Source organism: Myotis daubentonii, chromosome 1 (genome assembly GCF_963259705.1).
Source record: "Myotis daubentonii chromosome 1, mMyoDau2.1, whole genome shotgun sequence".
NCBI lineage: Eukaryota > Metazoa > Chordata > Mammalia > Chiroptera > Vespertilionidae > Myotis > Myotis daubentonii.
In genome coordinates, this window is record NC_081840.1 from 36,549,275 (window position 1) to 36,574,203 (window position 24,929).

The 24,929-nt window shown below is 41.1% G+C and overlaps 2 protein-coding genes across 10 annotated transcripts in view; both read right to left on the bottom strand.

Moving 5' to 3' along the window:
• PELI2 (pellino E3 ubiquitin protein ligase family member 2) overlaps positions 1–24,929 on the bottom strand; it is a 183,843-nt gene that overhangs the window by 122,310 nt on the left and 36,604 nt on the right. For 2 of the 3 annotated variants that reach the window (XM_059695258.1, XM_059695251.1), the window contains exon 2: positions 1,217–1,346. In XM_059695258.1, coding sequence (XP_059551241.1) covers positions 1,217–1,346 — 130 coding nt within the window. Of the gene's footprint in view, positions 1–1,216; positions 1,347–24,929 lie in introns of those variants that run through there. The other variant, XM_059695263.1, reaches the window with a different exon arrangement.
• The window catches only part of KTN1 (kinectin 1), a 568,362-nt gene that overhangs the window by 76,960 nt on the left and 466,473 nt on the right, over positions 1–24,929 (bottom strand). The window lies entirely within an intron of this gene.

Here is a 24,929-nt window from a genome sequence, read left to right on the forward strand (position 1 = left end):
CTTCAGAAACAATCACAGAAGCTTTTTAAATAAAAATATTAACAAAAGTGATCTGTTTCTAAGACTGAGTATAAATACCACATGTTGCTTCCATGAAACCATTCATTCCTCTTTGAAAAGTAAAAATGAGAATTAAAGTCTCTTATTTGTTCCAGATGGTCCAAACCCATGATGATAAATTGTACAGCCAGTGACCGATACGAAATATTTCAGATAAATATAATTGTTTTCTAGAAAAGGAAACTATATTATACACTAAAGAATTTCTTTAATTAAAAGAAAAGCTGTCATAAACCTCACAGGTAGAATATATCAACCAAAATGTAAACTGAGATTTTTGTCCCACTTATATATCAGAGAACATATAAAATATCCTAAAAATTAACACTTTATTCACTTGAAATTTATGAGAAGACATATGTGTAACAGACAACTTACAGCAGCGGTTCTCAACCTGTGGGTCGCGACCCCTTTGGCGGTTGAACGACCCTTTCACAGGGGTCGCCTAAGACCATCCTGCATATCAGATATTTACATGACGATTCATAACAGTAGCAACATTACAGTTATGAAGTAGCAACGAAAATAATTTTATCGTTGGGTCACAACATGAGGAAATGTATTTAAAGGGCCAGAAGGTTGAGAACCACTGTCTTACAGCCTTTAGCTCTGTGTACTTCCAACCTTTCTAAAAATTACACAAATTCAATTTCACATACACATAGATTACATGAAAATACCCACTACTCAATAGAAGGAAAATAACAAATCTTGATGTTGTTTATACCAAGATTTAATAAAAAACACTCTTTAGAATAAAGAATAAAATTTAATTTTCAACTACTCTAAATTGATATATGCTAGCTTCACTATAACCTAAAACAGAGATTTATACTGAGATGGGCAGGAGGGATTTTCTCAACCCACCCCCAGAGGACATGTGGCAAGTCTTCAGACATTTTTGGTTTTCACAACGTTGGTGGCAGTCGCCAGTGGCTTGAGACTGATGTGCTGTGGGCATCTAGTGAATCAAGGGATGCTGCTAATATCTTATAATGCATAAGACAGCCCTTCACAGCCAAAGGTATCCAGCCTCAAATGGTTGAGAAACACTGTCCTACCGAGAAATAAAATGAAAAGGACAAGGAATAACAAGGAATCACCAGCAGGCACTGTCTGCTGAGCTCTTCCTGGCAGTGAAGGAGCCACCACCTACCTTGGATGCCTGTGGCGTGGATATCACGTGGACCGTGCTGGGTTTGACTCCATTAGCTTTGGGTCGTTTATAGAGGGCAAATCTACTTTTCCTCCGGCCTCTGTCTCCATTAGGTAAAGCACCATTGTACCTATAAACAAAGATGAAAGAGTTCACTTATTTAAAGATTTTTTTTTTTAAAGTTTTAAGAAGGAAAGTTAGATGGAATAAGGGAAAAGATAGGAATGGTCATAAAGAATTGCCCACTAAATACCCCACAAAAGGAAATGGCTGCAAACAGACATCAGCTATAATGAAATTCAAATCACTTCCAGAAACTTAATTTAGGAGTGATGTACAATGTAATTATAGGTTTTCTATTCTATAAAGTCAGACTCTTCAAATCTTTTTGTAAGGAGACAGAGTATAAATAAGCAAATGAGAATTCTACAGAGACTGTATTAGTGCTGGCTCAATTCAGCCAGCATCGTTGAATGGACCCCAGAGAAACACTCAAGAAATATTTCTAAATGAACTAGTTAGAAAATAGCATACTAATTAAACCTCACCTCTCACTCCCAAAACATGTTAATGTCTGTAGGATCTTTATTCGTAAGAAGACCAAATTTAGTTACTTGCATTCTTGTAAGTTCTAAATTCTCTACCCTCATTCCCATTTCTATTTGAACCTTATGCTGTCAGGTTATCCAAGAAATAGCTTGCAAAAATTAAACATAAGGCCCATAAAGTGATCCAAAGTAAAAAAAGATGAGTTTTAGTCCACAAACTGCCCAATAACTTTAAAAGTCGCCTGGAAAACATCTGATGTCCTTAAGCAGATTTCCTGTATTAACTAGAGGCCTGGTGCATGAAAATCTGTGCACTCGGCAGGGGAGGGGGTCCCTCAGCACGGCCTACACCCTCTCATAGTCTGGGAGCCCTCAGGGGGTGCCCTACTGATGGCTTAGGCCCACCTCTGTAGGAGGCAACCAGGCAGGCCAATCAGTGGACAGCACTGCCCCAATCACCCCACCGCTGCCAGCCTCCCTCTGTGGGAGGTGACCAAGCGGCCGACCAGGGGATGGCACCAGAAGGCACAGCCCCGCCTCACCTCCCCATCACCCCTCCACCACCACTGGTAGCTGCTGTCTCCCCCTCCTTCGCCATCCTCCCTCTTCCTGCTGGCACAGGCCTTGGCTGGCCTGGTGCTGCCTGCTCACTGGCCCCACCCCTCACCGACTGGTCATTCCGCTGTTTGGTCAATTTGCATATTACGCTTTTATCATACAGGACTAGAGGCCCAGTGCACGAAATTCGTGCATGGAGTGGGGCGGGGGGGTCCCTCAGCCTGCCCTGCACCCTCTCCATTCCAGGACCCCTCAGGGATTGTCTCACTGCCGGTTTAGGCATTGCGCCTCAACAGGCAGTCAAACAACCTTCTCACAGTCCGGGACCACTGGCTCCTAACCACTCATGTTCCTGCCTGCCTGCCTGCCTGATTACCCCTAACCACTCTGCCTGCCAGCCTGATCACCCCTAACACCTCTGCCTGCCGACCTGATTACCCCTAACTGCCCTCTGCTGCCAGCCTGATCGCCCCTAACCACCACTGCCTCAGCCCCCACCATTGTGGCTTTGTCCGGAGGGAGGACTGGATGACCGGAAGATGTCTGGTTGACCCAGTCTAATTAGCATATTACCTTTTTATTAGTATAGATTCCTTAAGATAATACCAGTGTTTAAAATAAATGCAGAATTGCCCAGCAAGCATGGCTCAGTGGTTGAGCACTGACCTATAAACCAGGAGGTCATGGGTTCGATTCCTGGTCAGGGCACATGCCCAGGTTGTGGGCTCGATCCCCGATAGGGGGGCTTGCAGGAGACAGCTAATCAGTGATTCTCTCTCATCATTGATGTTTCTATCTCTCCCTCTCCCTTCCTCTCTGAAATCAATAAAAATATATTTTAAAAAAAAGACAGCAGCCAACACAACAACTGTCTGGTGTGAGTAAATCAAAATAAAAAATAAATAAATGCAGGGTTGAAGGCAGCGTTTCTGTTTTCAACTGTATTTTCTAACTCTAAAGTAACCGGCCTATGGATGAGGACAGTGGGGGGGGGGGGGGGGAGTAAGTGTAGGGAGGGGGGGTGGGAACCGGGTGGAGGGGGGCTATGGGAGGAAAAAGAGGAACAACTGTAATAATCTGAACAATAAAGATTTATTTAAAGAAGAAAAAAGAAAACAGATGGCTCCTCTCTGCCTCCGTAGGTTTATCTAAAATCAGATAAGCAGACCGTAGTTCTTTTTAGTGTTTCCGAGGGCTCCAGCAGGACCTGAAGGAGCCCTCCCCACCCCCAGCAGACTTGAGCTGTGTTAGCTGGAGATAAAGAGTGTGGTGCTGATATTTGTAATCACTATCCTTTGAAATACTGAATTAGGAAGTAGTTTACCTGATCCCCCCCCACCCCCAAATATCACACTTCATTAAGTTGATTTGTAATTATTCCTGGAATTTAAACAAACAAAAAAATAAATAAAATAAAAAATAAAATAAAATAAATTAACCGGCCTTTGTGTGCTCCAATCACTGTCTCAAGTTGCCACACTGGCATGACAATTCTCTACCTCTACCTTGGAAATTCTTTTCCAGAAGAGAATCCAAAGAAGGTCATATTTACATGAGTAAGTATGACAGCTCCTAGGTTCCTTCCGAACCACAAAGGCAGGGGCAGCACCTCTGGTGGCTTGTCTCTGTCTTAACTCTCTTGCCTTTGCCACTTGTCCACTCACACCCAAAAGAAGGGCATGGTGGCCAGTATGACAGAGAGGGGACATGAGGCCCACTGAGAACAGTAAAGGTTAAAATCAAGTGGTTTTGTTTGTATGTTTTACAACTGGGTAGCTAAAGTATGACAATGGATTTTAATTTTCACCAGAAGTTATTCCTGCTGTGTTTTAATATTACCATTTCCATCACAAAGGAATGTCAGCTACATAAAAATGTGTCTAGAATACAGAGATAATTTATTTCAAGTCTGTTCATATCCTTTTTCTGATGCAAGATCAGAACAGTGTACATTATTTTTAAAACATATGTGTGATTAGTATAATGAACATATCCATGAGTAAACAACCATTAAAAACCCACTTTGTTTTAATATTTTTCCATATCACTTAAATCGAGATGAACATTCTGTATTAAGAGGAAAGAATGAATCAATTAAAGCCAGGACTCTAAACAATGCAGAGGAAATTTTCACCACTGTAGCCTAGAGGCAACTGGTACCAGATCTGGTCAGATTTCCTACACACACACGTTTCCCTAGCTCATTGATGCATCTTCCTCTCAACTATCCTCTGGTCAAAAGGATCTATCCTAATAAGAGTATGGCACACACGTTTTAGGGATCTGCTCGCAACAACACTATCCCTTCACTGCCTAAGGTGAGGTGAGCCCTAACACCTTTTGTAAATGAAATGGCTGGGCCAGGACTCTCCGCCCTGCCCTGGCTGGAGGTGGACATCTGGCCCAAGCTGGCCAATGACATCCTTATCCTGGAAAACACAAAAATGAGACAGACATCCAGCCCATCTATGTGGATGGCTAGAGCTGTATAATATAAGCAGGGGAGCCATGGGGATGTCACAATCTGTTATGTCCATGAAGAAGCAGAGAAAAGTGAGGGATGAAGCAGATGAACAGAGACAAGTGGCAAACAAAGATGAAGAGAGAGGATCCTTTAGGGCTTCCATTGGCCCAGATATACTCTGACCCTTGTTCATAAAATTCTTTTTAGTTTCAGCTAAGTCAAATGGGTTTCTGTTACTTACCTATTATAAAGGGAATAACACAAAAACCAGAAATGTCAACCTTAACCTATGCAGAGATATTTTAACTTAAATTGCCTGAGCACAGATGCAGATATTGCAGGTTAAGTGATATGCCCGTCTACTTATACTGACTACTTACTTAGTACATTTAGGTCAGTGAAAAATGCTATTGGAAATAACTAAGATAGCAGTGAAAAACCAGAGTTAAGAGACAAGTTTCTACTTAGGATAAGCGACATGGTCATTCATTCAATATTTATAATGCCAAGTACTAGGGCTACAACAATGAACATCAGCTTCCCTGTCATTATAAAACTCTCCGCTAAAAGCAAAGAAAGGCACAAAACCAAGTGTAATAAAAACACTTATGTAAGTGCATTCATCATTTTATGCACTAGTAGCAACAAGTAGTAAGGAAGGCTTTACTAAGAGACACTGCTTGAACTGTCTTGAACTCTGAACAAAACTAAATGTGGAGTACGGGGCAACAGTGTATACAAAGGCAAGGAGGACTGTAGGTAATTCAGTACTGCCAGAGCATTAAGTTCAAGAGGAAAGGAAACATTGGGAAAGGAGGATAAAGGGGCCAGGTTATAACACCTGGTACTCCATGATAAGGGGCATACCCTCAGAGGAATGGGGAATCTGGTAAGATTAAAATGATTGGATATACAATGAGTTCTCACATAATGTTGTTAAATAGGTTTTGCAACTAAAAGCAAAATGACACATAATGAAACCAATTTCACTATAGGCTAATTAATATAAATAAAAGTTAAGTTCCTATGGTATCTCATCTATAATAATAAAAGCGTAATATGGTAATTAGCCAAACGACCTTCCCGACGTCATTCTGGATGTCCTTCTGGACAAAGCCACCGTGGTGGGGGCCGAAGCAGAGGTGATTAGGGGCGATCAGGCAGGCAGGCAAGCAGTTAGGGACAATCAGGCAGGCAGGTGAGCAGTTAGGGGCGGTCCAGCAGGCAGGCGAGTAGTTAGGAGCCAGCACTCCGGGATTGTGAGAGGGATGTCCGACTGCTGGTTTAGGCCCGATCCGTGCGGCAGTGAAACATCCCCCAAGGGGGTCCCAGATTGAGAGAAGGTACAGGCTGGGCTGAGGGGGACCCCCCCCCGCCATGCATGAATTTCATACACCAGGCCTCTAATCAACATTGTAATGAAACTAGTGGCCTAGTGCACGAATTTGTGCACATTGAAATTAGAAAAAATATTTTAATATCACTATTCACCCTTTCTCTATAACAGAAGTGTCAATCAAATTCATGATTGACAATGACAGATGAAAACATACATGTGTGATTGGCACCAGCAAGAGCTTCATATGTATCGCACATGCATAAGTCAACTTAGCCTTTTATATATATAGAATAAACTTGCTTAATTAGACCTGCTTTCTGATTTAGCTAAACTTTTTCCAGCCCAGTGAAGCACCCCAACTTCTCTTTCAGGTAACTGTCAGCAACACAGCAGTAAATATCAACACAACGCAGATTATTATTGTAGATCCCGAAGGGAGAACGAAGGGTAAAATATTTAACTGCAGCAGTGTTTGACTATATTCTGCACAGTGAGAAAACCTGAAGTCATTTTCAAAAGAAAATAGGATCTCACTAAGTCTCCTATCTACCTACTTCAGAACTTCTGTGAGTATCAAATGAGATGAGGCATGGGAAAACACTTCACAGACATTTGGTTAAAATGTAAATGTTTCCACCTGGCTATAAAGCAAGTCATGTTCCTGGGCTGAAGAAACTGCAAGGAGGAAGTTGCTAGGGAGAGAAAGCCAGGAAGTCGGGAGTTGCTACGTGACGTCATTACCCAGCACCCACAGCAACCATTTTCGGGCTGGCCATAGGGTTTCAGCAGCGTTGGCTGTGATTTGGTGGCTGTCACTCCAGGGTGGTGGCAGGGCCTGTGTCCACTTGGGAGAAGCTGAGTGTTGCACGTGTTGCTACATCGGCCAGGTCCACGCTGCTGCTTCTCGGTAAATGGCAAGTGTGTGTCATGACAGCTCCTGGTGGTCAGTGCGTGTCATAGCGACCAGTTGGACAGTGGGAAGGACACTTAGCATATTAGCCTTCTATATACATACACACACACACTAGTGGCCCAGTGCACGAAATTCGTGCACAGTAAAAGGGAATTAATTAGAGGATATATTTTAATATTGCTATTTGCCCTTTCTCTATAGTAGAAGTGTCAGAGATGAAAGAAAATTAGTAAAATGTATATGAAAATCTTTCTCCTGTCAGAGTCTGGGGCATGCCGCGGGACCCAGAGTCAAGTCCCCGCCCACCCGTGTGCACCTCAAAATCGAGCAAGACCCAGACCCGACCGGCCCCACCCCCATCAAGCCCTGCCAGGCGGGGGGGGGGGGAGGGGAGGGGTGCAACCTCAGGTCCCCTGGCCTGGCGCTGGGAAGGGGGCACAGCCTCAGGTCCCCTGTCAAGCCCCATCGGGTGGGGGAGGGGGGGGCGCAGCCTTTGGTCCCCCATCAAGATCCGCTGGGTGGGGGATGCAGCCTCAGGTCCTCCGGCCCGGCACCAGGGCAAGGGGTGCGACCTGAGGTCCCCTATCAAGCCCCACTGGGCCGGGGGTGTGGCCTCAGGTCTCCTGGCCCGGCACCAAGGTGGGGGGTGTGGCCTGAGGTCTCCGGCCCGGTGCCGGGGGGGCACGGCCTGAGGTCCCCCGTCCCGACCCAGCGCCACGCAGCCTCAGGTCCCTGCTCATCACTCGTTATGGCTCATTTTGGGAACCCCGCCTCTGCTGTGGGCATAGCCATCTTGTGTTATGGGAACCCTTCCTCCACTGTGGGTGCAGCCATCTTGTGACAGCGTGACAGAGTAAGGGTCAATTTGCATATTACCTCTTTATTATATAGGATAGATAGATGACTCTGTTGAACAACAGTATTCAAAGACTGCTGTATAAAGTAGCTCCAGCCCAGTTCAGACAATTAGCGTCCAGATGATCAGGTGGGGAGAGCTATCATAGCCACAGGAGCAGTACAGTAGCCTGAATAGTAGCCTCCAAAAAGACTTATGTCCATGTCCCAGACATGTGAATGTGACCTTATCTGGAAAAAATAGTCTTTGCAGATGCAGTTAAAAGACGGATCCCAGAATGAGACCATCCTGGATTACAGGTGGGCCTTAAATCCAAAGACAAATGTCTTTATGAGAGACACACAGTGGAGACACACACAGGGAGAAGGAGGAGAAAACTGTGTGAAGATGGAGGCAGAGACTGGAGTTGGCAGTCACAAGCCTAGGAATGCCTGGAGCCATCAGGGCAGGAGGAGGCAAAGAAGGCTCCTCCCCTAAAGCCATCAGAAGTAGCACGGTCCTACCAACACCTGGATTCCAGACATGAGGCCTCCAAAACAGTGAGGGAATAAATCAGTATTTTAAGCCACCATATTGGTGGTAATTTGTTGTGGCAGCTACAGGAAACTCTACAGGCCTAACCCAAAGCAGTGATGGTGGAAATGAGAAAAAATTTAGAGTGTTCTCAATGGTAGGGGAACATCATAATCACCAGGGACGCTTTATAAAAATAGGAATGCCTGAGTCTCAGGAGATTCTGATTCAGTATTTCTGGGACAGGGCTCCAGGTATGCACAGTGTAAAAGGTCCACAGGTGATGCTTGCTTGCAGCCACAGTCAAGAACCTTGATTTTAATGGTAAAAATCAATAGTACTTGGTGACTTGTTTAGCTACACAGAGCAAGGGACAGAGAAAGGGGATGTCATATAGGCTTCTTACCTAGGCCAGGGTGATAGCATCAATTAAAGAGGACTGGGAATTACAGGGACATCTAGGGGAAGGCATGTAGGAGGCAACAAAAGTTACAGACTTGGGTGCTTTCACCATACAAGTGGCAGTTAACATCGTGAGAGTAGATGAAATTAAATAAGAGGGCAAGGACAGATACTGGAAATAAAACCATTTAAAGAAAGAATCCCGTCTTAGTCACAGGCAGAAGGATGAGGACCAGAGAAAGTTGTATCGCCAAAGACAAGAGAGAATTTCAACAGCGTTAATCAGTTAGTTGAACAAAAATGCACAAATATGATTTGGGAAAGACCAGAACATTGGTCACCTCACCCATCTTCAAAGCACACAATCAAAGTTAAAAATAAGCAAGCCCACTCTGGCTGGATTGCTCAGTTGGTTGAAGCAGCATCCCGCACAGGTTGTGGGTTCAATCCCCGATCAGGGCACATACCTAGGTTTTGAGTTCCATTCCTGGTCGGGGCGTGTACAGGAAGCATCTGATCAATGTTTCTCTCTCACAACAATTTCTCTCCCTCCTTCTCTTTCTCCCTCCCTCCCTTCCAATCTAATCTAAAAATCAATAAAAACTTTATTCTTAGGTGAGGATTAAAAAAAAGCAATCCCCTCCAACTGTCAGCCTTACTCTGATCACCACCCCACTTCCATCTTTTCCTCACAGCCAAGAATCTTGGAAGAGTACTTCACACTGAATATCCTACTTCCAATACTTGTTGAATCTTCAGTCCACTACTGCTTGATCTTTGCCTCAAAATCTGAAAGTGCACCTGGTCATGTGTCATGCACCTTCCACTCCATCTGACTGTCCCCCCTGAAAGTCCACCAGTGGCTCTCCCATCAAGGAACACAGTGTGGTAAATCAAAGATAAGTAAATTCCCATTACTTATCCCACTGAGAAGTGAGTCTAAGCCCCCTCCTTAAACCTGGGCTGGCCATAGTGACTTGTTTACCACCAGGATGGGGAGGAAGTGAAGGTCGGAGATTTCCAAAGCCTGGTCTGAAAAAGCTTGCAGTTTCCGCCTGGGTCTCCTGGAGCTTTGAGCTGCCATGTAAGAAACCTGGGACCTCCATGCTGAGGAAGGCACACACGGGGACTCCAGTTGGAAGTCCCAGCTGCACCTCCCAACCACCCTAAGGTACCAGTTGTGCACTTGAAGCCATGTTGGACCCTCCAGACCAGCTATTCCATCAGCTGTCTTCCACCAAGTGACATCAGTTGATACCATGTGGGACAGAAGAATTGCCCAGCTGAATACGGTCCAAATTCCTTACCCACAGAATCAGTAAATAAAATGGTTGTTGTTTCAAGCCACTCAGCTTGGCGTAGCTGGTTACACAGTAATAGATGTCTGGAACAAGCCCAACCCTTCAGCACAGTATCCCTCTCCCTGCTTCAGTCTCTCCTTCGTCCCTGACCCAATTCCAGTGAAGCACTGTTTCCTCTTGAACTTCACAGAGTCTTCCCTCCCCCTCCTGCCTCCCCATCAGCCCCTCTCCCCCCTAGAAAATGGAGAGCCCATCTCCAGCACCTAGCACAGTGCATGGGGCACAGGGCAGGCACTAAAACCCTCCAGAGGTTCTCAACCTGTGGGTCGCGAACAATGAAAATACATCCCGCATATCAGATATTTACATTACGATTCATAACAGTAGCAAAATTATAGTTATGAAGTAGCAATGAAAATAATTTTATGGTTGGGGGTCACCACAACATGAGGAACTGTATTAAAGGGTCACAGCATTAGGAAGGTTGAGAACCACTGCGAGTCTAAACCAACTACATGATGGGACAGAAGGACTGTCTTTTGTATAGCAGAGTAGAGCCCAGACACAAAAATAAGATTCTGCATACCAAGGCAAAAGGTTATTATTCTACAAAAAAATCAGAATGTTTCCTGGCCTGGCAAGCTGTCCAGTCAGTAGGATTGTAGAAACAAGATTTCCAAGTGCTGCCGACACACCTGTTTCAGCTGCTGAACAGGGGTACCTTGATTCAACCCCACAAGTTGCCTTTCAAGCTTCACAGTTAAAAATAAATCTGGAGACTTGTTTAGTAAATGTGTAATGAAAATTTAACTATTCATATAGGCAAGGCAAATAGTTGGTCATCATAATAAAGGTACTTGGAAGCTGCGAAGGATAAGGAAAATCCTGTGTAAGAAACCTCAGAATAATAAAGGGTTTTCCTTGGATGAAAATTCAGAATTCACGTATTAAGGTTTTTTAATAGCATTTGCTATGCACTTACTATGTACCAATAAGCCCTGAGATATTATTACTCCTAGTGGACAGATAGAAGGCTTGAATGGTTGAACACACAAATTTGAACTAGGACAGGGCAGACAGGACCCAAATCCACACCTGGTTTTATCTGACTCCAAATATCTCTTTCCAGTAGATGACACTGACAATTTTTAAATTCAAGGAGTTTCTTGGAATACAACACAGAGTCTTGAAAGGATGTCTGCCATCTAAAAGTGCATCTGTCAAAATAAAATTTTCTATAGGAAACAACAGCGAGAGAGAGGATGCCGGGGGGCTCCCAGTCACAACTTGGAGGCGTCACATTTGATGTTAACCAGCCTGAATACACAGAGCAGCACCCATGTGGCCTTGGGAGAGAGAATGTGGACTACATTGCAGAGGCGTCATCAGCACCAAATGACCCTGCTCCACGGGCAGCCTGCTTCTCATTACTGTATAAGTACCACGCGCTAACCGATTGCGCCACTGGAGCTCCTCGCTTCTCATTACTGACTGAAGGCTCTGCCCTCCATCGAAAGCAACGTCTTGTCACAGATAAGTCACAAGCAACTATTGTAACCAAAGTAGACTGCACTGCAGATGAACAGACCAGTGACATTAGAGACCAGAGACTCAAGGCCCGGCAGAGTCTGATAAACCCCTGCAACGTGGCAGCTGTCTTCAGGGAGCACAACTAACTCATCACAATAGTGAATGCACGACAGCAACTGTGTCTAAGAAAATGCACAGAAACCAGTACGTTCCTGGCACTGGCAGTACATCATTATAATCCCACCTACAAGCCCGGTACACGAATTCATGCACATTGAAAGGAAATTAATTAGCAAAAATGTTTTAATATCACTATTCGCCATTTCTCTACAATAGAAGTGTCAACCAAATTCACAATCTACAATGACAGATTGAAACACACATGTGCTACTGACGCCAACAAGAGCTTTATATATATAAACTTGCTTAATTAGACCTGCTTTCTGATTTAGCTAAACTTTTTCCAGCCCAGTGAAGCACCCCAACTTCTCTTTCAGGTAACTATCAGCAACACAGCAGTAAGTATCAACATGAAGCAAATTATTATTGTAGATTACGCAGGGAGAACAAAGGGTAAAAAATATTTAACTGCAGCAGTGTTTGACTATATTCTGCGCAGTGAGGAAACCTGACGTTATTTTCAAGGTCCACCATTTCTTACTTCTTTTCAGTCAAGTTAAGTTTCTAAGCTTTCTAAATCTCCGTTTCCCAACTAATGAAAATAGGATTCCACCGAGTCTCCTATCTAACCTCTCCAGGACTTCTGTGAGGATCAAATGAGATGAGGCACGGGAAAACACTTCACAAACATTTGGTTAAAGTGTAAAATGTTTCCACCTGGCTATAAAGCAAGTCGTGTTCCTGGGCTGAGGAAACTCCAAGGAGGCTAGTCACTAGGGAAAGGAAGCCAGGCGTTGCTACGTGACATCATTAACCGGCGCCCACAGCCACAGTTTCCAGGCTGAGCTGGGCTGTGGGCCGCATTTTGTACCATGGGGTCTCGGCAGCACTGGCTGCGATTTGGTGGGCTGTTGCTCCGGGATGGTGGTGGGGTCTGTGTCCCACTTAAGGGAAACTGAGTGTTGCTTTGTGGGTGCCAGGTCCGTGGTGCCGTTTCTCTGTAAATGGCCAGTGTGTGTCACGGCAGCTCCTGCATTGAGCATCTGCCCCCTGGTGGTCAGTGCGCATCATAGCAACCGGTTGGACAGACACTCAGCATATTAACCCTTTATATATATACCTTATTAGTTAACCTCTCTTCCACATCTGGACTTGCCCTGTGCCTGAATGAACTTTACATATAAAGCCCTGGGACATAATATTTATTTCCCTGTGCCTAGCAAATGCTGCATCTTATAGGGTTTCATAAAATAAATAATAGTCTGTCATTTCTAGCCAAAGAATTAATGATGGCAGCACCATAACAGTCTATGCCCTCTGATGATAACCTGCCTTTTAAACATCAATTCATTCAGAAAATCTTCCTAGGCTTGGCATTAAAATGAAAATTCTCAATGTCCCATTTCTGTTTGGCAAAGGTCTTTGTTCCAAGTAACTACTTAAGATCTAGTGAATATGAAAATCTATATATTCATTCGAAACACATCAAATAAAGTGCCTCAGGTGAGTTAGGCCCCAAGGGCTTGGGGGAAAGTGCCAAAGGATACAAAAGATACCTTGTCTCTTAATGACTCAATCAAGTGGAGAAGGCAGACAAGGTAACAAAACTCTAAAACACTGATAAATGCTCATGAAAGTGAGTAACAAAACACAATGGCAAAAACATAAATCAGAACAGTAAGCTCTGAATTAGGACACTGCCTGCTGTCTTGGGTGTCCTACACATGATTCATGTCATGGGACCTAATGATAGTCTTCTATACCAGGCCTGTGTGACATCACGGGTTAATCTTCCATTTATCTTACATCATTGGACTGGATGCTCGCTGAGAAGTTTCCTATTTCTCTGCATTCCCTCTTCACTCTGCATGGTACCTTAAAACTGAGGAAAAGCTCAAGAAAACAGTCACCATATTAGTATGGAAATAATGATAGTGGTACAGGGATCAAGACAGGAATTCTAGCTCCGATGCTTTTCCTAGCTAGTGCAGCAAACTTACCTTTAGTGGGCCTCAGTTTACTCAGCTACAAAGATAAACACAAAGTTACAGATTCAGTTTTAAAAAGAGATTCCCAAACCTCCTATAAGCATTTCCATTCAATATGGACTCGAAAGGCATTTCATCCAACTATCTGCATCCAGTCCAAGAAAGGTGACGGCTGCGGTTGTTATTTTAACTACCGGCTACAGTTCCGAAAGACTCCCCCATCCTTGTGGCAGCTGATACGTGGCCAGTATACCTCCAGATTGCCTTGCTCTTATCTCAAGGTTTTTCTAGTTTCCCCATACAAAGTATTTCTCAAGGTGAAACATAAAAAACGTGTGTTTTTTTTAGTATCAGGAACATAGTACTACCCTCATGCTCAAAAGATTTTAAGCTGTTCTTCCGGGATTTATATCCCTCACCCCCCACCCACACTCATCCAGCCCCCTGCCCCACAAGGTAGAGTGTGAAGGCAAGAGGGAGACTATCCCGGCTCTGCATCTAATCTCATGGGTGACTTTGCACAAGTTCCTGAACTACTCCGAACCTCTTTTCTTCCCCATAAAGTCAGGAGGCATAACATTCTAGTTTGGATTCTGGTGCAGTGTGGTGTAGGAGATGAGGACAAAGCTATCTAGCTCAGGAGAGACCTGGAGGCTGACCCCAGTCTCAACAGCACCACAGCTACCCTGACCCCTGGGCAATCACTGTTCTTTCTTATTCTGTATCTATGGACTCAGGAGGGTCACACTACCTTCCTGCTTCTTTCCAACCAGGCCAACAAAAGACAAGAACATGCTCTCCACTCTACCCAAAAAATAAATTGTTTATGAAAAGAATATTATCTAATAGTTAGCCATTTGCTCCTTTGAAGTTTTCTCCATTTCAAATTGGTACTATCACCAAATCACACAAGATAGAGTTTTTTTTACTGTATTGAAGCTTTGATTTTTGAGCATTGCTAGCGGGCCAACAACAGAGCTTTTTTCACTGAATACTTGGAGATATGCAAGGAGTCAGGAATATGGAAGGCTATTTCTGTTACTCTTAAAACATGTAAGACTACTTCTTTTATTCTGCCATTGGCTCCTTTGTACAAGTCAAGGACAACTAGGTAAAGATTTATTAGATCTTATTTTTTAATTAGTAGTATTATCTTACTCCATACTTCTTTATGCATTTTATCAATTATAAATGTGAAAAACAGATTAAGTCCCACATATTCCTTTTCCATCACTTTAACCTGTGCTTATTTTAGCCTCTTATCACCTAAATTAAGATGGTCAGGTGTTGCCCTAACCGGTTTGGCTCAGTGGATAGAGCGTCGGCCTGCAGACTCAAGGGTCCCAGGTTCGATTCCAGCCAAGGGCATGTACCTTGGTTGCGGGCACATACCCAGTAGGGAGTTTGCAGAAGGCAGCTGATCGATGTTTCTCTCTCATCGATGTTTCTAACTCTCTATCCCTCTCCCTTCCTCTCTGTAAAAAATCAATAAAATATATTTAAAAAAAAAAAAAAAAAAAGATGGTCAGGTGTATAAATTGAATGTCATAGATTGAACTACTGGTCCCAACTCTTCACTCCTCCCTGAAGACATGCCCTTAGCCATGACTTAATCCTTACAGTTAATTTCCCTGCCCTGGACTTTGGGTGGGGCCTTGTGACTTGCTTTGCCCAATAGGATGTTAACAAATGTGATCCAAGCAGGGGCTTGAAATGTGCTTGGCAGTTGGGATTGTCCTCCAGCACGTGTGCCACAGCCACAGGAAAATGTGTCCCAGCCAGCCTGCCAAGGAGGATAAGAGGCACGTGGAGGAGACCCAAACCACTTAACTGCAGCGGGAAGCAAAACTACTAAAGCAGACACATCAACCAACCCACAGATTCATGAGAATAAATGATTCTTTTAAGTCACTGAGTCTGGAGATGACTTGTTACACAGCAACATATGGTAAAAATTAAATGATACCCTGAATTTCAAAAGCAAATTAACTTAAGAGACTTCCTCAAGTCTCAAAGATTTTGGGCTAAAAACACATACATACAATATCAAATACATACCCATCAAAATGTTATATAGACTACTCTTTCATTCTGAAGGAAGAAGTCTAAAATTAGAGATGATTTCAAATGTGTCCCTTTTTAAATTGGCTATAAGAAAATAGGACTTATAAAAAAATGTATACTTCTTTAAAGAGGGAGATGAAATATGTAATTATGCATCTTATTTTTCCTTTTCAATAAATCATTATGCCAATTAAAATTTGCCATCCCTCAAATAATCTATATAATGTATATACAAAGGTCTTATTCTCTAAAAACCAAATTTAGACATAATTAGGATAAAATTAGTAGATATTTGGTAAAGCATTGATTCTAAGCAACTTCTACTACAGTAAGAGGCCTCTAAAAAGTGAGTATCTCAGAAGCTGCCTAAAAAAGGAAGCATCTTAAACTAGTATTCAGGCTATCATCTAACACGTATTAAGCTATGGGCATTGCAAATAAAGAACTTGGTGGTACAAAGAAATTTTATTATTAGCCCAAAGTCTGAGTAAGTATCAAAGCCAGAAATTAAAACTAGCATTGAAATTTTTTCTGCATCATAACTTACTATAGTCCTAACTACTTCCAATAATTACTTCCTAATCGCCTTTCCTTTTTAAAAATTTCATGGCATGCCTCTCTTTCTACTCCTAAAAAGAATGACACTAATATATGCTTTATTAATGTTTATTTATTTAAAACTTTTAGAGTATGCAGAGAATTTTTAGAAATTCCTAGAAATATTGACATGACAGAGCAAGCAAATCCAACTTTTGAACAGTACTGGCCAATGCCCTAATAGATTATTTACTAAAAAGATATATAATTGATATTGTATACAATTGAGTCCTCAAGACAATTTAAAATATAAAATATATCTGCTTTATTCAATTACCCATACCAGAATTTGGGGAACAGGGAAATAATTTTATACCAAATATAAATACTTTTTAATGAGCTACAAAGCATGAAGACATTCATAGCTGTATGTCATATCTAACGATGCTATATAGATCCACTCCCTTTCATATTAACTTTTCTAAAGAAGATTTTTCTACGACACCTACATATAACTAATAGCTAAAACACAAGATTTAAAAACATTAGAAATAAAAAGGTTGCTTTGTGTAAGAACCAGTTCTTCAGTGCTACAATGCATATTATCAAGAAGTTAATTTGGGTTTGAAGCATCAAACCGCCAGCTGCAAAAAGGAGAAAAAAAAAACCCTTCATATTCACCATGAAAATACATTAACTTGTCAATTACCATAATAATATCATGTTTACATGGATAAAGGAATCAGTCAATAGCCATGTATACTAGCATAATGTGAATTCAGAGGGCATATTATCAATAATTTAAGAATTAGAACACATCAGAGCCTTCCCCACCCTGCCACAATCTCCCAATTTACAAATTCTTAAAATATAAGAAGGTTCTTAGGAGATGCCTAGCCATTGTCACAAGAAGCTGTTTGAGAAATATACATGACCTAAGATATATACTTATTCACTGTATATACCTGCATTGTCTAATATAATAGCTACTGGCCACACAGGGTTATTTAAATTTTAATGAAATTAAACTCATACGAGCTACATTTCAAGTGCTCAACAGCCACAGATGGACAGTGTCTACATACTGTGTGCTGAGTAAAGAACATTTCCACCATCACAAAACTTCTACTGGACAATGCTGGTACAGATGGTCAAGCAAGTCAATGAAGAGGAACCTTCAAGGTCACAGCCAATCAGTAGAAGGATTCTAAATCCTAGCGCGATTCTATCTTCAAGATTTCTAGAATTTGATGTGCATTAAATGTAGTTGGTTAGCCCCAAACTTGGGCTAGAGTAGAAGGCATAGGCCAGGGCAGTTATTGCTATGTATGTTACAGACCTCGGTTCTCATTAAAGTATTTATTGGAAGAAAAAAAAATTTCTAGAATTTGAGTTTTTGGACACCGTGTTTCTAAAACAGTTCCTCTAAATAATGCCAAGGACTAAGAGACATTCTCAAACTTCATCTCTTGCTTGAAGATATTTTTCTCTCTATCTGGTAATTAAGAAAATGTTCTACTGCCTTTTGAGGGAAAGAAAACATGCTGACATCAAAAAATGTATTTTGCTCGTGACCAAAGCATTTTCTCTAGGGACACATTTTGGAATTCACAGTGCAAGTTCTGGTAAAGTGTGATTCACTTAGAAAAACTCACTTTATAAACAACTTCTATATTCAGGCCTAATACAGATACTTAAAGGGGAATTGATAAAATACTTTATCCGTTCTGGATTAATGTTTTCAAGAGCCAAAAATAAAAGAATATTTCTTTCCCATAAATTATTTAAAGGTAAAACATTAAAGCATTTATATTGAAAATCAGGAACAAAACAAAAATGTTTCACCTATTACCACCTGTACTAAACACTAGGCTAAAAGTCCTAGCTTAACAAAAAACATTGAATCAGAAATAAAGGATATACACTACAGAAAAACAATACATAAAACTAGTGTTATTGCTATAATAATTAAAATAATATATTACTTGAGAACAAAAGTCACAAATCAATGGAACAGAAGATACTTCTCTACAGAAATAGACCCTTAACTATAAAGTAACAGAAGATGAAGGACCAGCAGTCAATGGGAAAGAAATTGGATTATTCAATTAATTGTGTGCAGAAACTGACTACTTTGAAAGGAAAAAAAAAAACAAACAAAAAAACACCACCAAAAGCAACTGTTTAGAGCTGTATCTTACATTCTACCACAAAACAAAATCTAAAATACTCAAAAGATAAATGTGAATAGTCAAAAAACTAAAGAAAACAAAGTTGAATATTTATACTATTCCAGAATTAGAAATAATGTTTAAAACATAAAAGCAATGAGAAAAAAATTACAAGAAAAAAGATCTTAAATACATAAAAATCTGAAACTTCATATCAAAAATTATAAAATTACACATGCGAGAAAACTAGAAAAAATACTGCAAAAATATGAGGAAAGCTTAATATCTTTAGTAGGTAAATGTTTTTACAAATGAAAGGAAAAACACAGACATCCCGATGAATACACAATAGAAAATTAGGTAAGAGCATGAATAGAAAATCGGAGAAAAAATAATAGTAGCTAATAAATTTTTATAATGTTTAATTTCATCAGGAATAAAAAACATGGAGATAAAAGCAACATTTCATTATCTACACTAATAAAAGAGAAACATGCAAACTGGTGTCACTACTCTACATCCACCAGCCAATCAGAGCGACTATGCAAATTAACCCAACAAAGATGGTGGTTAATTTGCATACACAGGCGCAGAGCGAAGACTGAAGGCTCTGGCCAGAGTGAAGACTGAAGAGGCTTGGCTTCTCCGTTGCGGCCAAGCCGCGCTCCAGCCGCAGTGGAGAAGCCAAGCCTCGCTGCAGCTGCAGCCGCAGCGGAGAAGCCAAGCCTCTCTGTGGTGGGACCAAAGGCCTGTGTCCCGGGTGCCGGAGGAAAACCGATGCCAGCAGCCAGGGGAAAGAAGGCCTATTGCGTGAATCTTTGTGCAACGGGCTTCTAGTTTTCCAATATAATTATCAAATTTTTGAAGTGCAATAGTACTCTAATATACCACTAGTGAGAATCTTAATCCTATCTAATAAAGAGGTAATATGCAAATTGACCATCACTCCAACACACAAGATGGCCGCCCCCATGTGGTCAAAGATGGCCACCCCCATATAGACACAGATGGCTGGCAGGGGAGGGCAGTTGTAGGCGATAAGGCCTGCAGGGGAGGGCAGTTGGGAGTGACCAGGCCTGCAGGGGAGGACAGTTGGGGGGAATTGGGCCAACAGGGGAGGGCAGTTAGGGGTGACCAGGCCAGCAGGGGAGGGCAGTTAGGGGTGACTGGACCAGCAGAGGAGGGAAGTTAGTGGCAATCGGACCAGCAGGGGAGCAGTTAGGCATCAGGCTGGCAGGGGAGTGGTTAGGGGTGATAAGGCTGGTAGGCAGAAGCAGTCAGGGGCAATCAGGCAGGTAGGCAGGTGATTGATTGGGAGCCAGCAGTCCCAGATTGTGAGAGGAATGTTCAACTGACAGTTTAGGCCCAATCCTGGTGGGCAGTCGGACATCCCTCGAGGGGTCCCAGATTGGAGAGGGTGCAGGCTGGGCTGAGGGACACATACACACACACACACACACACACACACACACACACACACACACACACCTGTGCATGAATTTTGTGCACCGGGCCTCTAGTTGGTAATAATCTCCCTGAAAAATAATTTAGCAACATACACCAACACCCTTATAAAAGTATTCATGTTCTTTGACCTAGTAATCCTAATTTGAGGGTTCTATGCTCAGCACATAGTATTGAAATGCAAGTCAAGTTTTATGCACAAAGATGTTAAATTCTGTCATAAATAATGGTAAAAAACTAAATATAACCTAAATGTTCAATAATAATCGATTAAGTAGATAATGTAACACTACATGATGAAATTATATTTACCACAAATTCTTAATATAAATGAAAAAGGATTAACAAAAACAATAGTACAATAAAATGTACATATGATATTGCTAATATATTCAAAATATTATTCATAGAAAAATTGAAATATATAAACCAAAATATTAACAATGACTATTGATAGTATAATTATGTGATTTAATTCTTTTTTATATTTTCTATATCTTCTAAATGTCTATGTTGAGTATTTTAAAATCAGAATTAAACATTTTTAAAAGCATGTATTTTGTTAAGTAAGGTGGCCTCATTTTTATAATTTCTAATGGTATAGTAGTGCTCATTTCTGAAACAATACCCAGAAATATTTATACACAACAGAAGGCCACAGTGTGTCTAAATTGTTAAACGGCTACATTCACAAATACCATTTATGCATGGATTATCTCTGGCAGACAAGCAGAACTAAGTTTTTCACAGCTGTCACTCTACAAAAAAACTCTCTGCATCCATCATAGTTTGTACTTTTTAAATTTAAAAAAATCTCCAGTTTTCTACTTCTACCACAGATGTTCTTGATATGGATATAATTACTTCTTTTATGTAGAACCTTAGTCTAATTTTTAATTAATGTAATTTATCATTAGAGTACAAACAGACTTCTGAAAAGTGTCAATTTAAAATATCTCTTTCTGGATTAATTTCTAGAAGAGAATTCTCAATACCACCAATCAGGCAACGTCAAACTTCCATTGCCCTCACATGGGACCATCTTCCTGATACCTTCTCTCCAGATGAACATGTTACTGGGCTTTCTTTATAGTTACACCTTGACTCTGATGACAAATAAGAGCAGAAATTTCAGTCACCTCACAGAATTAGCAGCCCGATATGTTAAACCTTGAGTTGGGTCAGGACTCTTCATGCTGCCCAAACCCAAATATACAGAACCATATTTTCCAGAATAGTTATAGTAGTGGTACTCACAAGCAAGCCAATAAATCAAAAAAAGTTCATTTTCAAGAGTTTGTCAGGTGAGCTAAAGAAAATTAAACAGGTTTTTCTGCTATCACCCTTCTCGAAATTTTAATATGCTAATATGCCCTATGAATCTCCAAGTGGCAGATACAGCATGCAGTATTTCCCAATTTATTTGACCTACTATTCTATCATGGCACATGCAGAACCATTTCCTAGAATAGTGGCCAAAGTAGCAAAGTTTGAGAACTGCCAAGGTTGCTGTATATATAGACCATGCAGCCCACTGTGTTATTAAGAGATAGGAGATAATAATGTCTTGAAGAAAAAAAGCAGGAGGAGTTAGAAATAACTGGACTGTATATTGCCTTTCCCATTAACACACATTTTCTAATTGACATCAACTGGAAATGGATTTCAAGAAATAAGCCCTAACCAGTTTGGCTCAGTGGATAGAGCGTCAGCCTGCGGACTGAAGGGTCCCAGGTTCGATTCCGGTCAAGGGCATGTACCTTGGTAGCGGGAACATCCCCAGTAAGGGGTGTGCAGAAGGCAGCTGATCTATGTTTCTCTCTCATCGATGTTTCTAACTCTCTATGCCTCTCCCTTCCTCTCTATAAAAAATCAATAAAATATATTTTTTAAAAAAGAAAAGAAATGAAACCTCACTTTACAGCCATCTTTTTACCGTTATATATACTATAAGGAAGAATGAATGTTATAATGATAAATTAATATAATTATAAATAGAATGTTTCCTTTATTTCCTTAGTATATACATGACAAACTACAGTGAAAGAAGATCTGGAAAGGAAAATTTGAGAGGTCAAAACCCTAAACACAGCTCATAAACCTTCCTCATAATGACCCAAGGAGGCCTAAACAAGACCTGTGCAAGACAGGAGCCCCAAAATTCTGGGACCTGCAGCAATTACAGCAAAGCTGCAGCTACTCAGAAACCTCAGGGAGCGAGGCAGGCTAGGGAGCCAGGTCTGGTTTTCCTCTCAGGGAAGACTGTTCATTGTCCCCCAGTACTCACTCTCCCTGCTTCCTTTTAGTAAAATAACAGTCACAATCACTGACATTTAAATAATGCTTCCTTTGTGCCAGGCACTGTCCTGAATGCTTTACATGTATTAACTTACTGTAATCATCACCATAACCCTATAAGGTACATCTTATTACCCCATTTTAAAGATAAAAAAATAGACACAGAGCAGTTAAGCAATTTTCCCAATGTCTTACAGTTATTCAGTGGCAGAACTCTTAATGGTCCATAAGAGGGAAGTCCCCTAAGTTTCCCTTGCAGCTAGGTGTGACTCTTTAGGACAATGGAACTGCACCACAAGTGATGCATACAACTTCTGGCTCCTTTCCTTAAAAATAAAACCACTTTCCCTGACTTTGCTCTTCCCTGAGGCCTGGAACACATACAGGAGACAGAACAGCTTATATACTATGTGAGTGAGACCAACTTTCTGAGGGTAACAACATGAAAGAAACCTGGATTCCTGAATGACCCTGTGGACTATAGCAATTGTGGATTGTTCAATGTTGGACTATTCCATCAAAGAGGAAATATCTATTAAATTTCAGCCTTATTATTTGGGTTATTTGGAGATGATCTTTGTTAAGATCTTTGTGGTATTTAAGCCCGAAACTTGCTTAGTCTTCTTAAATAAACTCTACTAATAATTTGTTTCTTAATAACTTCTTAGCTTTGGTCCAGATAATAACTAAAACTTATGAAATGCTTACTTAACACTGTTCTAAGCACTTTACATGTATTAACTTATTTGATCTTCTTAATTCTATGGGGGAGGCCCTGTGAATATCCTTATCTAATAGATGAGAAAATGAGGCACTGGTTAGCAACCTGTCCACCATCACAGAGCTGAGATGAAAACCCAAACACTGACTTAATGCCCTCACTGAACAGGTACATTCCAATGGTTGAGGTATTACAACTGCATGTAACATATTCAGCAAGTTCAGTCCCCTGAGAAATGAATAACACTTACATACAAAGTTGTTCTAAAACAGATCGGTGTAAATAACAAAGCACCAAGGATGGAATGCCTGGGGCCAGTTAAGTATGGGGTAAACAATAGTCAAAAGAGAATTCAGAAAGAAATGCATTGGATAGGAAATAAAAATTCAGAGGTAGGTGGGGAGGGAGCAAGGAGAAACAGAGGGGCTGTATATGCAAAGGCCATGTGACATGAGAGCTCTCAGGGTGGACAAAGATGTGTCAAAGAGGCTCCACAGGGTATTGTGCTGGGTGTGGGCAGACAACACCGCCAGAAAACTCGTCAGCAGCACCCAGGTTACCCTCAACCTCATTTTCACTTTTTCTTTCTAGGCTCCAGCTGTAAACACACAAAGAAGAGCTTGAATCTCTCATTTCCTTAAGTTCTAAACATCCAAGAGGCAAAACCATTTTATCTTTTAGACTTCCATCTTCTAATGAGTAAAGTTCTATCAGATTTCTCAGGATTTAGAGTTGAAGGAACCTTGGGCATCCCTGGTCCAGACTCTCCACTGCCACCAAGAGTCCACTCTGCTATCCCTGGGACAGAGGCCTCACAAGCCATCCATACTGAAACATGGCCACAGAGAAGGCAAGTATCTACTCCCAAAATTCATTAATAAATACTCCAATGTGCAGTATTACATCAGATATAGAGTAATCTGAAAAAAAAATACTTAAAATGGGGAAAGAACAAAACGAAAGGGTAAGATAATAAATGGGATCAATTATAAGATTATATTGGATCAATCAATATACATGGCATTCATTAAAACCCATCTTCATTCTTAAACTCTGTTTAAATGAATTTCTTTACTTTGGTTATCCATGGGGAAATGGTTTCCTTCAAGTTGGCATTTTGGCACTTAACACCGAATCTTAATGTTAACCACCACACACACTTGACAGTTACATAGTGCTCTCTGCCAGGGACATAATCCCCATAATATTTCCTCCTTAAACTGTTTTGCTTTTGAGATCAAAGCACTTTACGTTATTTACCCTTACACCTGCCTTCAGAAGAAGACAGCAAGCGTAATTATAAAGGTCTAAGTTTTAAAGTTTCTTCTTAATAACAATATTATAATGACTATCCCATAGATTTCTCAAAAAGCCATCAATCCTGTCCACAATGCAGCTGTGACCAGCATAGAAAATTATGGGGAAGCGAGACCTGTTAAAGTCTCTCAGCATCACCAAAAACAGAAGAGGGCAGGAAAAATGTGTCTTCTGTACACAGAAGTAACAACAGACAGTATATGTCCTTTAAAAATAAAAGAAAAAGACAAAATATGTGCATTATCCCCTGACAGACACGGGCTCTCAGGCCAAGTACAAAAATATAAGGTATGCAATATTATAAATAGAGATCTTAAAACTCATTCACAGATGCCTCAAAGGTATGAGAAGTGATACAATCTGGAAATGAACTGAGGCAATACAACTCCTGAAATTCAGGTAAAAATTAATTGAGCAGAACCACAAAAAAGATTCTTCCCAACTGTGATGTAGTTTTATAAAAAAGTAAAAGGTGAGCTCCTATCTCCAAGGAAACTGGAACTACTGAAACCGAATGGAGAACCACTTGGTGATGAGATATAGTCTTCTATGTCTTCCTGCCGAGCATTGTGTTCATGGAGTCCCATGCTCCTTCAGGCAGGCATTCTT